The 14920-nt window shown below is 39.0% G+C and overlaps 2 protein-coding genes across 3 annotated transcripts; one reads left to right on the top strand and one right to left on the bottom strand.

Moving 5' to 3' along the window:
* The first annotated feature begins 1230 nt into the window (after positions 1 to 1230).
* LOC113303093 (CTL-like protein DDB_G0274487) lies at positions 1231 to 5257 on the top strand. The gene is made up of 7 exons (XM_026552086.1): positions 1231 to 1482; positions 1605 to 2071; positions 2736 to 2919; positions 3023 to 3247; positions 3400 to 3516; positions 4079 to 4312; positions 4929 to 5257. The coding sequence occupies exons 1-7, from the start codon at positions 1381 to 1383 to the stop codon at positions 5145 to 5147; spliced, it is 1548 nt and encodes a 515-aa protein (XP_026407871.1). The 5' UTR covers positions 1231 to 1380; the 3' UTR covers positions 5148 to 5257.
* LOC113303094 (ultraviolet-B receptor UVR8-like) lies at positions 5122 to 9326 on the bottom strand. Of its 2 annotated transcripts, none has more exons than XM_026552088.1 (11): positions 9169 to 9326; positions 8923 to 9067; positions 8704 to 8814; positions 8557 to 8617; positions 8364 to 8482; positions 8005 to 8090; positions 7699 to 7900; positions 6545 to 6598; positions 6104 to 6214; positions 5912 to 5968; positions 5122 to 5578 (listed from the first exon to the last, which is right to left on the bottom strand). In XM_026552088.1, the coding sequence occupies exons 1-11, from the start codon at positions 9240 to 9242 to the stop codon at positions 5336 to 5338; spliced, it is 1263 nt and encodes a 420-aa protein (XP_026407873.1). In that variant the 5' UTR covers positions 9243 to 9326; the 3' UTR covers positions 5122 to 5335. The 2 variants fall into 2 exon arrangements, with proteins under 2 accessions (XP_026407873.1, XP_026407874.1); XM_026552089.1 differs by having other exon boundaries at positions 5122 to 5569.
* Positions 9327 to 14920: the final 5594 nt, after the last annotated feature.

Genomic DNA, 14920 nt, shown 5'->3' with positions numbered 1-14920 from the left:
TTAAATTATTATTGTCTAGTTTTATATCGATTAATTCGAAGTTTAATGAATTTGAAAATTTGACGAATATTGTTGAAAATTAAGCTTAATTCTGTTCTTAATCCAATCTTACATTTTATTCTTACATTTAATAGTTTAAACAAATATTTAGACTTAAGTGGACAAATAAGAAATTAAAACATAAACATTTGACAATATTTGGGCAACCATCTTAAAATCTCGAAACAACTTCCAAATTCGAAGTCTTTTTCGTAGAAGCGACGATATTCCACATGACACCTTTGCTGAAGTTCCATCATGGTTTCACCACTCCTCATGATTGGACATTCTTGCTGAAGTAAAACAACATACCTAATATTTTCCTTATTGATTATAGTGAAGTGGTGACTCAACTCTGAAACATCACGATTGTTGGGGTTCATTGTTTGTTCTTGAAATTCCCCAAAATCCTTTGCCAAAATGTTTGGGGACTGAGTTCGTCTGCGAATAAAGTCTCAGTAAAAGAAACATAATTCCTGCAAAAGCATTCATCTTTCGTAGTAGTAAATTTTGGTACTCGCCTCCTAATTCGACTTCGCACATTGGCACGATTAACAACTCTTTGATTTTCGGCAGCATGTGGTTTGCTACGAACTCAACCATGTTCGTAATATCAGTCATGCTCTTTGAGGAATTGGAAGAGTGTTGAAAAGAATTGGAGATTGAGAAATTCTAAAGAGATTTTGAAATTCTGGTGTAAGTCGAAATGAGTTTGAAATTGGGTATTTATAGATGGGAAAAATTGTAGTCCTTGGATGAAGAACTGATAAGCGATGATCAAGCCAGCGAGCGACATAGAGACCATCGATGGAGCTGCAAAGACCAACTAACAATATTTTGACCATCTAGCGATAAACTGTCTATCGCTCGCTGGAAAATCTATCGTGTATGCCTATATGTTATATCTAGCATATAGACGTATAAATTTGAAACTTTGTGGGTGTATATATGGCAAAAATCTAATGTTTAACATGTGCATAGGAATAGGCCTAAGTGAAAAACAAGTTCCCCAAACAAGGTTAAGTTTCCCAAAAAGGAACTTCCTCTATTGGCTAGTGCCACTGCCCAGTGGTACGGCAACGTTCCAAGTTTTCAACTAGACATTGTCAAACGCACTTTGGTGTCATGGGATGCCGGCTTGCTCACACATCACATTGATAGCGGCGGCCTCTTTGCATCTCCATTACGATTGACCGTTACTCAAAACCTTCTTCTCCCAATATTTCTATTCACGATAAAAATTGGTAGTAAAAGAAAAGACAACCATTTTTAAAACGGTCATTTCGTCACCTGTATTAGACTTAAATTTCCTCCGATCTTTCGATTTCTCCACAAAGATTTATGGGAAATGTCTCTCTTTTTCAAAGTAGGCAATTTTTACACTTTATCATGACTGACTTTCAGGGTTCCTCTTCCTCTGAAATCGACTCCACCACTCAACAGGTACACAAAACAAACATATACTTGCTTTTTATCTGATTTTTTATTTTGATTTCTTTTGCAAATTCAATTCTGGGTTTTTTCACTAAAGATGTTAACTTTAGGAATTTTGCATTCAATTTTAGGATGGTGTAAGAAGAATTAATAATGTTAGTCAATCAACTTCACCTGGGCTGGATACTGAACCTTCAAGAGGTTGGAGAGATGTTTTCTGGTCAGGAATTTTTACCATACATTTGATAGGATTAGGGTTTGTACTGGCAGTACTTGGAATTAATAGGTTTCAAAGGGCAGATAGACTTAAGATTGATCAATATACTTACGGATTTATTGAGAATCAATCACATTTAACTGAAACTTATTGGCCATTTTACGCTGTTGCTGGTGCTGTTGGGACTGTTCTTGGATGGATTTGGCTGCTATTACTTGGTTCTAAAGCACAGCAAATGATGAAAGTTTCTGTACATATTTTGACTACTTATCTTGCTGTCATAAGCGTATTCTGTTTTTGGGGAGGACAGATATTTTGGGGTATTGCATTCGCAATTGCTGCTTCTCTCCAATTTCTATATGTAATTTCAGTTATCGACAGGTACCAGAATTGTTTCTTCTTTTTTTTTTGGTGTGATTAGGGTTAATTTGGCATGTTAATATAAGTATTGTGATTGGGAATAATGATTTTGTTTTCCTGTTCCCGGAACTATCTATTCTTGGTTAGACGTAGACAATATTTTTCTTCTAGAAAGATGATTTTCATTTCTCATCCTTATGCATTTGTACTTAAAATGTTATATGAACTTTTGCTCCTCTTGGGGTTTAAGTGGTACATACAGCATGGAAGCCAAACTGTGATAGATCAATGTTATCTATTGGTACTTATTGTGAATTTTTGCTCCTCTTAGAGTGTCGAATTAGCCATTTTATAGATAGAGTAGGACTATTCGGTGACCACTGCCACACGAATGCATGTGTAATGTTAACCAACGGAATAGTTCATTTTGGTTTCTCTGTTAGATTCTCTTGATAGGATTTTAACCAAATTTAGAATAAAGCTCTCGAAACCGTGACAAGTATAAGTGTATCAAGCTAGAAATAATTATCATATGTTTGATCAATCAAAAAATTTCTTCTCCTGATGTGATATAGCTTGAGAAATACTCAGATGTTTACAACGAGAGGCTCTGTCTCCCTGTTGCTATATAAAGACTGGATTAGTCTTATATACATCCTTCCTAACTTTTTACTCTTTCCCATAGACTTCCTTTTACTATGTTGGTGCTGCGGAAGGCTGTGAAAATGGTTTGGAGCCTTCCCGAAGTTTTGACATTAACTGGTGTATTTATGATGGTTATGCTTTTATGGATGGTAATATGGTCATTTGGTGCTGCTGGTGTTGTTGCTACAAGTATCGGTGACGGTGGACGCTGGTGGCTACTTCTGGTGAGCTGGCAACTTATTTGTCTATTATTATAGGATAATAATAGCAGCGAAGGAGATTTAGAACTGGGCAATTATCCATATACGCTCTAATTCATTTGTGCAGGTGCTTTCGGTGAGTTTATTCTGGACTGGTGCTGTCCTATGTAATACGGTACATGTAATAGTATCTGGAATGGTGTTTCTTGTTCTAATACATGGTGGCCGAGAATCAGCAACAATGCCTCCCAAACCATTGGTGAAATCTCTAAGGTATGCTGTGACAACATCATTTGGAAGTATCTGCTATGGATCGCTCTTTACGGCTGCTATCAGGACATTGCGATGGGAGGTAGATACACTATGATTAGTACCTACACTATGATTAAACTGTGCATGCCAAAAAAAAATATTACTGTGCCGTCAATAAGATTAGTTTCTACTTAGCCACTTTTGGTCCATTTGTAATTTGAAATGTTCTCACAGTATCATCACATTTTGTAGATCAGGGGAATTCGATCCAAGATTGGTAACAACGAGTGTTTGCTTTGCTGTGTTGATTTTCTGTTTCATATTGTAGAGACACTTGTTCGGTTTTTCAACAAGTATGCATACGTCCAGGTATATTATTTCCTTTGGTGTTTACTTTGTCACACTTAGTACAATCGATTTAGCATCAAGAATGAAAAAGTTGGAATTCTTAATTCACTCCAGTGTTATGGAGTATTAAGAAAGCAAATACATTATCACCAGATGATGGGACTGAAATCATTGGGTTACTGTATCACTCAAATCAAATGGATTGATATATTCCTTGTTGTGTTAGATTACCATCAATTGGTACACATGGTAGGAATCGCATCCTAGCTTCAAATTTGTGGAATTGGACGACCACTTAGTTAAACCAATCACAGAATAACAAAGTAATTATTTGTTGAAACAACACAGAGATGAGTGGAAACAACACAGAGATGGACATCGATAAGAGACTTGAAAAATGTTAATAGAATCCTAGCTCTTAGTGTTTATGTAACAGCAATATGTGTCTCTGATGCAGGAAAATTGTTCTGTTCATTCTTAGTTGTTTTGAGAAGGAGTCCCAGTTCTTCCTCCTTTATTGAAAGTTATATGGATAGGACTCAGTATCAAAGCCTTAATTTGAAACATTATTTTGATAATACAGATAGCAGTTCACGGTAAAAACTTCAATTCTTCAGCAAGGGATGCGTGGGAGCTTTTTCAATCAACTGGTGTTGAAGCGCTTATTGCATACGACTGCTCAGGTGCAGTTCTATTTATGGGAACCATATTGGGTGGGCTAATTACTGGAACCTGTGCAGGAATTTGGACATGGCATAAAACTAGTGATAGAGTGTTTATGGTAGGGTGTACTGCTATGTTAATGGGTTTCATCTTGGTAAGCTTTTCTCCAATATTTCTCTCTTCTTTTATTCTGTTTTTTTTTTCTCCACACAACTTTACCTATAGTGAACTCCCTAGTTTATGCTATAGAAAAGAAGTTAAACATGTTCTGACATCCTATATTTGAAATGTTCGTTAGGATCTGCCTGAGATATTTGGATTTGAACTTATGTAAACCATCCAAGTAAATCTTGCCCAGAGTTGTGGTGTTTATCGAACATTGTTCTCTCACTGGTTTAGTTTTATAGGATTATTATTAAATATACTGGGAATTGAGACCTTAAGGAGAGAATTGATGAGGCTATTTTGTGGGTTTCATGTCAAAGGGATACCGACTTTAGGTGACACTTTCCTTGCGAACCTAGAACCCAGGATAATGATAGAATTTAAGATATCTCTACTCTTAACAGTAAGCAGTTGTTTCCTTTGTCTCTCTGACTGATTATGGATTGCTGTTTCCCTGCTTGCAAGTCCAAAATTGCCTCAGATATGAATCCTATTTCTTCTGTAAAAAATGAGGCAATTTTGCCAAATAAATTTTCATGAAGCTGAATTACTCTTCCTGAAGTTGAAAGCAACAATGCTTACAAGTGAGAAGCTTCGATTTGCAGGTTGGACTGGCAATGGCAGTTGTAGAGAGTGCTGTTACATCTATATACATCTGCTATGCTGAAGATCCCTCTCTGATCCATAGATGGGATCCAGAATTCTTCGACCAGCTGTCAGAAGCATTACAACAACGCTTACAACACAGGAGCGCGCGAAATAGAGAAGTAGTATTAGATAACCGCTTCGACATTCATGTACAACAAACAGTGGTCCCTGTTTAGATTGCCTTAGAAAGCAATGTAATTAATACATCTTTTATTTTAACAAGGCAAATATTTTCTACTTCTCCATTACTGTTTTAAAAGTTGTTTTTAGTTGTAGTTAATAAGTTCACACATCTCTAACATTATAAAGTTTGTATTCCCATCAATCTGGGTTCAACACAAGTATCAAAATCTATAGAAACCTTCTAATTTTCTTCTTCTGCTAGTTCTTCTTCATCAGGCTGCAGCACAGCTATTGCTAGAGTATGGCGCCCACCACAAGCAACAAACTTAGCATACCATCTTTGGCCTAGAGTATCATCATCATCACTGCCACTTAGAACATCCTTTGACTTTGAAAGGTTTATGGGTACTTCCATAGGATTACCTGTAGTCACTTTCCTCCCATACCCAAGACGTCCATGGTCACCACGCCCAAACTGCCCAAACTGTCGAAAATGAACAGGTCAGTGTCTTACAACCCACAGTTAACTCCGTAATTTTGCTTAATAATATAACAAAATCAATCCAACGAACAAAACTAATATAGAGGAAGAAAAGAACCCTCAAGAAGAAACAACCGCGACATCTCGGTCAATGATCAAAAATCTGTTTGGTATATGGTATAGGAGGTTAACAGCACCTAATAGCTTTTTGCCAGGTTTCTATTTATTTACAGGTGGTTTCCACTTTTATTTTTTGTTTCCATTCTCGCAAGTGACTTGGAGGTTCCAAGAGCAGTAAAAATAAAAAAAAACTCAACTTTTGTGTAGGTTACATACAGTGAACATTCGTCCATCGCGAGTTAATGCAACAGAGTGGGTGCCGCCACAGGAAACCTGTAAAGATATATAATATGGTTAAAAAAAAGGCAGAAACCTATACATGATTTACTAGGAATTAACATAAGAAGATTGAGCTAATGTAGGGATAATTCATATGAGAACTATAGTATTTTGAACTTGAAAAAGCACCTGGATTATGTGTTCTCCGACAAGAAGCTGAACCCTCTGAGGCACCATTTTACTGCTCTTGTCATCTCCGAACCCAAGCCTCCCGTGTTCTCCTCTTCCCCAACCATACACCTGCAAGGAAAGAACACACCAGACCAATTATTAGATCACCACCTACATATTTAGGTACAACTTTCCTCTTGAAAAACAGGTAGCTATCAAGACCCATTTTGTACAAAACACGTACAAAAATTAATGCAAGTGTCCTTATGTTTGCATACAAGTGCACACTAAGCAAACAGAAATGTAGCATCAGCCATTGCAGATGCATATTAGTCATATCTAGCCCAAATTATAAAACTGGAAAACTTAAAACATAGATGGTGAATGGTGCTGTGCCTCACATTTAACAAAGCACAATATTTTGATATTCATGAAAATCAAAAATATACAAATGCGTACCTCTCCTTCAGCTGTCAATGCCGTAGAATGCCATCCACCAGCCGCAATATCAACCTGTAGATTTCATTAAAGACTGAATCTCGGTGGACGAAAATAGCCAATCTGACACATTAACACTTACTCTTATCGTAGCAATATATATAATAAATCAAGACCAGACGCAACTTGAAAAATGTGGATGCCATAAACGGCTCAATTATTTTTTGGGTTTGTGGAGATCCAAGGGGCTTGATTCATCCAAAATTTGAATTAATGTTAAATTGGGACACATTCTACTCTACCAAATTCCAAGGAAAATGAAATCATTAGCTAACTCTAAAAGCAACCATTCTTGAATAGAATGTAGTTAAATTACGATAGTCCTCAAATACTGATGGAACATTGTGTGCCGATTGTGCTGAAGGCAGGGCAGTATGGCCTCGCCGTTATGGCACGGACTACACCTAGTATTATAATATTATGAAACACGCATTATATGTTGCACTCTCACATAAATGTAACAACAGTGAAGATTACCAGACTAACTGATATTGACTCGATCGTCAGAAGATATTTCCAAAGAGTTCTTCAGTCAATCTTTTAAGACATGGTGCGTAGATGGTCAATCTCCTAAGGAAGGTTTAAAATCATACTTGACTCATCATTTTGAGTAGTTGAGAAACTGGGACATTTCGAGAAATAAATCTCAAGTTTTCAAACATACCACAGCATTTGAAGAAACAGAAAACTTCAGGTGTTGTTCTGCTCCCATATTCTTAATTTACTTTCCAAACTTGTAACACATACCATACTTGCATAATACTTCATCAATTACTACAACCTTCCAGTAAAACTTTCTCACATGACAGTTTAGGTGAATACTGTACCTCATTTAGAACTTAAGATTAATAGCAAAAAATCACAGTATTCGGATTTTGGTGCTTTCTTATTTTGTTTCTGTTTTTGTTCTATTAAGACTCTTTTCTTTCTTAAGGCAGTGCTATATAATATGAAGAAAGGCCTAGCGAAAAATATATACTATGAAGATATAAGCTAATGACAAGAAAACAATTACCCAGTACTCTTTGTTCCACAAGTAAATATCATGACCCGGGATTATCATGTAATAATATAAATAAAAAACGAACAATGAGATTAATGTTTAGAATGCAGACCAAGGTGAGATCGGAAAGCCCTTGAACAGGAACAGGTTGCGATCTTGGTTGTGTATCGCCAGTCCCTAGTTGTCCATACTCATTGTTACCCCAAGCCCATAGCACGCCTTCTTCTAGGAGTGCCAAATTATGGAATGCGCCAACTGCAATAAGCCTCACCTTTTCAAGACCTTGTACTCTAACTGGAGTCGAAATCTGTTTACTGTGAAAAGAAATCTCATACATAAGCATAACCTAACAAACATTCTTAGAACAAAATAGAAAAGCTAAACGAGATTATATAGATAAGCAAGTGAATGTACGAACATATCTCCAGGAGGCCATGGCTGTCCCCATGTCCATACATGGCCTTCTTGTGTAAGCACAACAGAGTGAGTACCACCAGCAGCAACCTAAAACATGAGCAATTAAGCTTTTTTATGCATTAATAAGAGACCAAATGGAGAAGCAAAGAATGAGCTGTTGGGTGTAAAGCAGCAAAGGAGTTTTAGAAGAAGACATTTTGATAATGGTCATAAGCATTCATGCTAAAATTCATTTTGCTGAATAAATAATCCTTGATTTCTAGCTGCCTCACTTATTTAATAACATAGCCAGAACCAATTTAAATGGACATGGTCCAAACATACACAAGAAAGAGTGAGTCATTCTGATTAATTGATCACCTGGCGAACTTTAAGCTTTGGAGCACACCCTTGAGGAATTACGATATCCCTTCTTAAAGCCCTACCACTATCATCTTTTTTCTCAGGTTCTTCACCGCATTGACCATACTCGTTTCCACCTGCATCACTCACTTCTCTTGTCAGTATATAAAAATTAAGTAGAAAAACTGAGTTCAGAATAACAATAATGTACCCCAAGCATAAGCTCGGCCTTGATCGTCAACAGCCAAACAATGCCATCCACCAATTGCTGCCTGAAATTGAGAAAATCCCCATATAAATTTCTGACAAATGTAATTAAATTTTTGAATCAAATAGAAACAAAAGAAATTAATATTACCTGAACAATCTTTACATTTGCAAGAGCTTTAACCTGAGTAGGAGTATTTTCAGTTTTGGTTTCTGGTGGGTGGCCTAAGGTTCCTCTTTGATTCCACCCCCATGTGAACAACTGATCATCCATTCAAGAAAATACCAACATTAATATAAGAAAATCCATTATTACTTTTGAAGCATCAGATTAAAGAATCAAAAACTAAACAAAAAGTTAAAACCAAACCTTTCCATCTTCACATATAGCAAGTGAGTTTCTACTTCCACCAACAACTGAAGAAACTTTCTCAGATTGAACAGCTTTGATAGAGCAAACCCATTCTTTCTCTTCATTCTCTCCAATACCTAACCGTCCATCTTCTCCTGCACCCCTGAAAACAAGATAATAATATGATTACGAACCAAGTCACCAAAATAATATAGCAACTCATTAAGTGAAAGAAAAAAGATTAGGAATTAGGGTTTCACAAACCAGGATAAGACAATGGGGTTTTCCGAAGCCATGTGAACTGAAGTCTGATGAAGGGAAGATAGTGCTGGAGACATAGGTAAAAAAGAGAAAAGAAATGATGTAATAAGAGAGAATAATTGAGCTTATTGCTCTACTTAACTTACAGGGTGTTAGTCCTCAAGGGAGTTGGGAGAGTTGGGTGTAGTTGTGTTTTTTCCCGTTAGTCGTGAGGGAGTTCGAGGGAGTCTCTTAAAATCCCCGTTAATCGTAGGAGAGTTTAGAAGAGTCTCGCCAACTCCCTAGAAAACCCCGTTAGTCGTGGGGGAGTTTGAAAGAAACTCTTAAACTCCCTGTTAGTGGTAAAAAGTAGAATGATAGGGAGTTTGTTTTTTTTTTGGAGTTCTGGGGAGTTCTAGGGAGTTTATAGTGTATTTTTACCTCACTCCAAATCTCTCAAAAAAGTAGAGATTTTGGGAGAGTCTCTCAAACTCCCTACACTCAACACACCAAACTCTCTCAAATTCCCAATGCTCTCTTACACTCCCTCAAAATCCCCAAGATTCAAAATACATTAAACTCCCTCCAACTCACTCGTGGACTAACCCCCTATTAATCTAAACACTCAAGGCAGACCGAAGTGTCAGTCCAAATCCAGTCCAAATTCAGAACCTAATGTTTTCCTTTTAGGGCAAGGGCTATGGGCAGCGTGTTTAAACACACCATCTCTTTCAAAATGGTTGAGAGGCTAGGTGATAGGGTGAATTTCCTACCGTGGGAAAGACTTATGAAGAGACTATACGGCATAGTGGACGGCACTTCATTAGCCGTTCACACCCAAAAATCTTCTTTTTCTTCATAAATTTTAAAAGATTTTATAAGATTCATATTTATCCAAATATATACTTATGCCTAAAATATTTTTTAAAAATATTTTTTAATAGTGAAAATACTACGACTCCCTACTATATGGGTTCAATATATAGAAGCCCCACAAAATGGATCCTTCACTAGCAACTCCATTCTTTCACATTTTGATATTTCTAGACCCAAAACTTTAGAATCCAGGGCTTGATAATAAGAATGTTATCCATAATAATTCTAATAATACCAAGATTGTCCTTCAGTATATATATGTAATAAAACTACCCATAGATTTCATTTTTTGTTTTACTTCCCCTTTTCTTTTGCACTTTCTCTCTGGTACAGAAGTAGGCAAAGAAGATACAACTTCTAATCAAAATTTTCAGTGAAAAAAATATTTCAAAACCTAGATCTAAGCTATACAAACACAGATCGTGATTATCTAAACCTAAATCAACTCATTTGGTTAGTTTCTCTTTCGATTCTGTTGATGGTGGATTTTAGTTCAGGGCTAAAATTGTAAAACCAATATCTAATGCGCTGACATCCTGCAAAGGGTAAAGTCGTTTGATAAGTGATGAGTACCTCTTCACTTTATTTATTCGAAGCAATTCAATTAATACACAAAATTCACCCAGAATTGAGCATGCAGCAACAATCCCAAATATTCTGTGAATTTTTAGCATTATTAATTAATGCATGATTTTCCTAGTATTTCCTGTGTTGTTCCTAGCCGAACTCTCGTTATTAGCATAACATGACGACTGAGTGTTCACTCTCAACAGAGTAACATGAATCTCCAAGTGCCAATTTTGAGATGTGCACGAAATACCCGTACAGGCTACACCATTCTCTAACAAAGAGAATCTCGTATCGACGCGCTTTGGTTAGCCCGATCGAGCATGTTTAATCTCCCTAAGGGAAATCTGGACAGTCCGTATCAGTCTCAGAAACGATCACGGCCAAGCAAGTTGGCCGCATGATCTAACCAGCCTAGCCAAACCCTAGTAGGAGCAGGCGATCACCGTGATGACCACCGGCGGGCCAACCTATGCCCCAGCCGGTCGAACATCATGCCACACTTCCCAACACGCTAAACGCCGGCCCTAAAATAAAGTGGTCGCGCTGCTTTGGAAGAAGCTAGAACGAGCAAGACTGTTCAGGGCAGTCTTAAAGTCATCACGACCGTCCAACTTCGCCAGCCTGGTTGGACGGATCAGATCATGAATAATCAGGGAAGTGCTAACGCACATGTTGGCGGACCCACTTCTCCCTCACCTGATCGGTTTTCTCACGGCAAGGCCACAGAGCAATGAAACTATTGCTCAAACCATGGCAGGCGTGATGCTTCTAAGGGTCGCGGAAATTCCACTAATGTCTTAAATCAATCACAACCATCCAACTTAGCCAGCCTATTTGGATGGCTTAGATCGCATTTAGGACCATCAGGAAGGTGCACATATGTTCACCATCATCCCAACATGGGTCCCACATGATCGATCTCCCCAAAGGAGAAGCGCCGCTTGCCAAACCGTTTGGACAAAATCACGTGTGCGTGATTGTTTCAAAACCCTAATTAGGGTTTGTGGCAATGCACATATGTCGTAGTTCGAACTCGTCCATCCATCTTCGCCAGCCTAAACGGAGGATGTAGATGTAGACTCAAGAGGTCCCAAGAATGTCGACGTGATCGCTGGGGGCCCACCTTTGCGTGTGACCGCCCGGCCTAGGCAGACTATGGCCCGGCGCCTCGAAACGCACGCCAAAAGGAGGCATGCCACACGGCCTGTAAATCCTTTGGGGCAATGGGTTTCTGTCGCAAATCGATCACGACCACTCATCTTTTCCGGTCAAATTGAGTGGCCTAGATCGAACCTTTATGGGACCAAGAGGTGTATACATGCACATCAACGTGCCGTCTCCACGCATGCCTGGTCGGTCCCACCAAAATTAACGCCCAAGCTTGAATTCGATCAAGCCAAAGAGGAGATGTTTGCGCACCTCTAAAAACCCTAAAATCCAACGGCAGTAAGCATATGTCGTAAATCATCACGTCCGTCCAACTTTGCCAGCTTGGTCGGACGACTTGGATTAAAAGTTAGACGATCAATTAAGCGTCTCAATGATCACCGTCCGTTACTTTGCCACAGAGAGTGATCGACCAGATGGTGGCACGCCAATGCGACCTCCAAACGATCACTCAAGAATGGTTAGACATGCTGCCATTTTAAGACGCTTAATCCGCGACTTGTTCAATCAAGCTTTAAAACAGCGATGCTTCGTGAATATCGATTGTTTTGAGCTGCTTGCTTTAAACGATGCATTACATGCATCGAGCATACACGATATTTCATGAATATCGAATCCTTAAATAACTTAGTTATTTAACTTAATAGCACTGTATGCTATTTCTTGTGGCGGGTCCCACGACCTGACCCACTCATTCGAGACATCAAACATGTCACAAACTGGGGGATACTTACTGGGGTATTGGTCTGGCGGTTTACAGCGTGTTGCGTGCAACATGCCCATTACTTGAATGTGTCAGGAAGCATGGACGGTTAATGATGACGAGGAAAGTGGGCAAAGACGTGATCGTGTGACAATCACCTGCACGACCCCACTACTCCATCACTTCACTCCCTCCACTTCCTACGAGAAGATGGTTGCGCTCAATGACTTGTATAAATATGTTCTCCAACCTATTTCCAAACAACACAGGAGAAACCAAGAGTTGTAACGGTATCTAAAAAACACCCAGAACTGATAGCTTACATTGTGCAAGCCAGTTCAACATTCTGATACAAGTCATAAACAGCCAACACCTTCACAATCTCAACACCTTCTTCGCTTCCCTACCTAAGATCAACCCCATCTCCTTCACTTTGTGACCGAAGCAAGTCTGGAACGACCATTTCTTGATTTAGGCCAGAATTGTATAGATTGATCTCTCGAATCAAAAGCAATCCTGTGCAGTGCATTTGTTTAGGGTTTAGATTCATTTCTCATCCACACACACCCAAAATTACGAAAACCAGCAGAAATAGTTTTCACCCATAAACAACAGGCTACACCATTCTCTAACAAAGAGAATCTCGTATCGACGCGCTTTGGTTAGCCCGATCGAGCATGTTTAATCTCCCTAAGGGAAATCTGGACTGTCCGTATCAGTCTAAGAAACGATTATGGCCACGCAAGTTGGCTGCATGATCTAACCAGCCTAGCGAAATCCTAGTAGGAGCAGGCGATCACCGTGATGACCACCGGCGGGCCAACATATGCCCCAGCCGGTCGAACATCATGCCACACTTCCCAGCAAGCCAAACGCCAGCCCTATAAATAAGGTGGCCGCGCTGCTTTGGAAGAAGCTCGAACGAGCAAGACTGTTCATGGCAGTCTTGAAGTCATCACGACCGTCTAACTTCGCTATCCTGGTTGGATGGATCAGATCATCCCGTGAATGATCAGGGAAGTGCTAACGTACACATTGACGGGCCCACTTCTCCCTCACCCGATAGGTTTTCTCACGGCAAGGCCACAGAGCAATGAAACGATTGCTCAACCCATGGAAGGCGTGATGCTTCTAAGGGTCACGGAAATTCCACTAATGTCTTAAATCGATCACAACCATCCAACTTATCCATCCTATTTGGATGGCTTAGATCGCATTTAGGACCATCGGGAAGGTGCACATATGTTCACCGTCAGCCGAACATGGGCCTCACATGATCGATCTCCCCAAAGGAGAAGCGCGGATTGCCAAACCGTTTGGCCAAAGTCACGTGTGCGTGACTGTTTCAAAACCCTAATTAGGGTTTGCGGAAGTTAGAGCTGGCGAACGGGCGGGCCGGGACTGGCTTGTTACGGGTTGCACGGGTTCGGGTTAACACGGCCAAAGCTTGCAGGTTGTTATTTTTCACGGGTGGTCATTTCTCCAATCCGCGTCCGTAACGGGTAAAGCTTGCGGGCTCACGGCTTACCCGGCTTGTTTAATTGATGTTAAAATTAAAAATTAATTTAGCTAATTTCCGGTCCTGTTTAAGCTTTGGTTATCTTCAAACTCTATCAACACAAAAATCAAACAAAGATCCATTCAATTTTTACACAAAAACAAACACAAATACGTTCAACACAAAAATCAAAACCCATCTTCAATCTCTAATTCCCTATTCAATTTCTGAAACTTCATTTTCTTCTTGGATGATTCAAAGTCACAGAGCTTCAAACCACCACCGGGTTTCCACCAACAGTTACAAACCCATGTCTCCATTATTAACAGCTCAGATTGTTTACCTTAATAATTTTAGGTTCATCAACAGAAGTATAAGTCTTCTGTCTTCCTCCTGATCCTTAAATTGAAGCTACAAAATTTATCACATAAACGCATATGTTAAAAAAAAAACCTAAAATCACACACAAATTTCAGTTAACTACATCAACAGCAACAGCAACTACACTTCAGGAAGCAACAATCAGTCATACCAGAGCCCATTATTTATCTCCCACTCTCTTAGCAGTTACCACCAACAACACCCATCAACACAAATTTCATCTCCATATCCATGTTTATCACAAATTCATCTCTCCCCCCTATGAATTTTACCATCGACCCATTTAATTTCAGAGCACCAATTTTAACAACCACATATTTTTGTTCCTCTCGGTTTAAATTCAGTTCAAATTGCCGATTGACCCAAATCGGCATCTCCGTCTCAACCTTCATCTCCGTCTAATTATCTCTTCATTCTCGTTTGTCACAGCAGCAGCGACAATTCGTTCCTCCTAAATCTAAGCCCTAGCTTCTTCTCAAACTTCTCTGATTTCCCAGATTCACCTTCAATTCCATCTTTCTCTTCTCAAATCAACAATAATCACCACCTATTTCTATCTCCATCTTTAAATCCGTGTTAAT

This window comes from Papaver somniferum, chromosome 8, assembly GCF_003573695.1.
Source record: "Papaver somniferum cultivar HN1 chromosome 8, ASM357369v1, whole genome shotgun sequence".
NCBI lineage: Eukaryota > Viridiplantae > Streptophyta > Magnoliopsida > Ranunculales > Papaveraceae > Papaver > Papaver somniferum.
This window is presented reverse-complemented; position numbering and strand designations above follow the sequence as displayed.

Excerpts from the sequence above, each read along its gene's own strand:
- LOC113303093 (XM_026552086.1), top strand. The coding sequence starts at position 1,381 with ATGGGAAATGTCTCTCTTTTTCAAAGTAGGCAATTTTTACACTTTATC. Across the intron at positions 1,483-1,604 it reads TCGACTCCACCACTCAACAG|GATGGTGTAAGAAGAATTAA; the intron begins GTACACAAAACA and ends ATTCAATTTTAG. Across the intron at positions 3,517-4,078 it reads ACAAGTATGCATACGTCCAG|ATAGCAGTTCACGGTAAAAA; the intron begins GTATATTATTTC and ends TTGATAATACAG.
- LOC113303094 (XM_026552088.1), bottom strand. The coding sequence starts at position 9,242 with ATGTCTCCAGCACTATCTTCCCTTCATCAGACTTCAGTTCACATGGCT. Across the intron at positions 9,068-9,168 it reads AACCCCATTGTCTTATCCTG|GGGTGCAGGAGAAGATGGAC; the intron begins GTTTGTGAAACC and ends TCTTGTTTTCAG. Across the intron at positions 6,599-7,698 it reads GGCTTTCCGATCTCACCTTG|GTTGATATTGCGGCTGGTGG; the intron begins GTCTGCATTCTA and ends TGAAATCTACAG.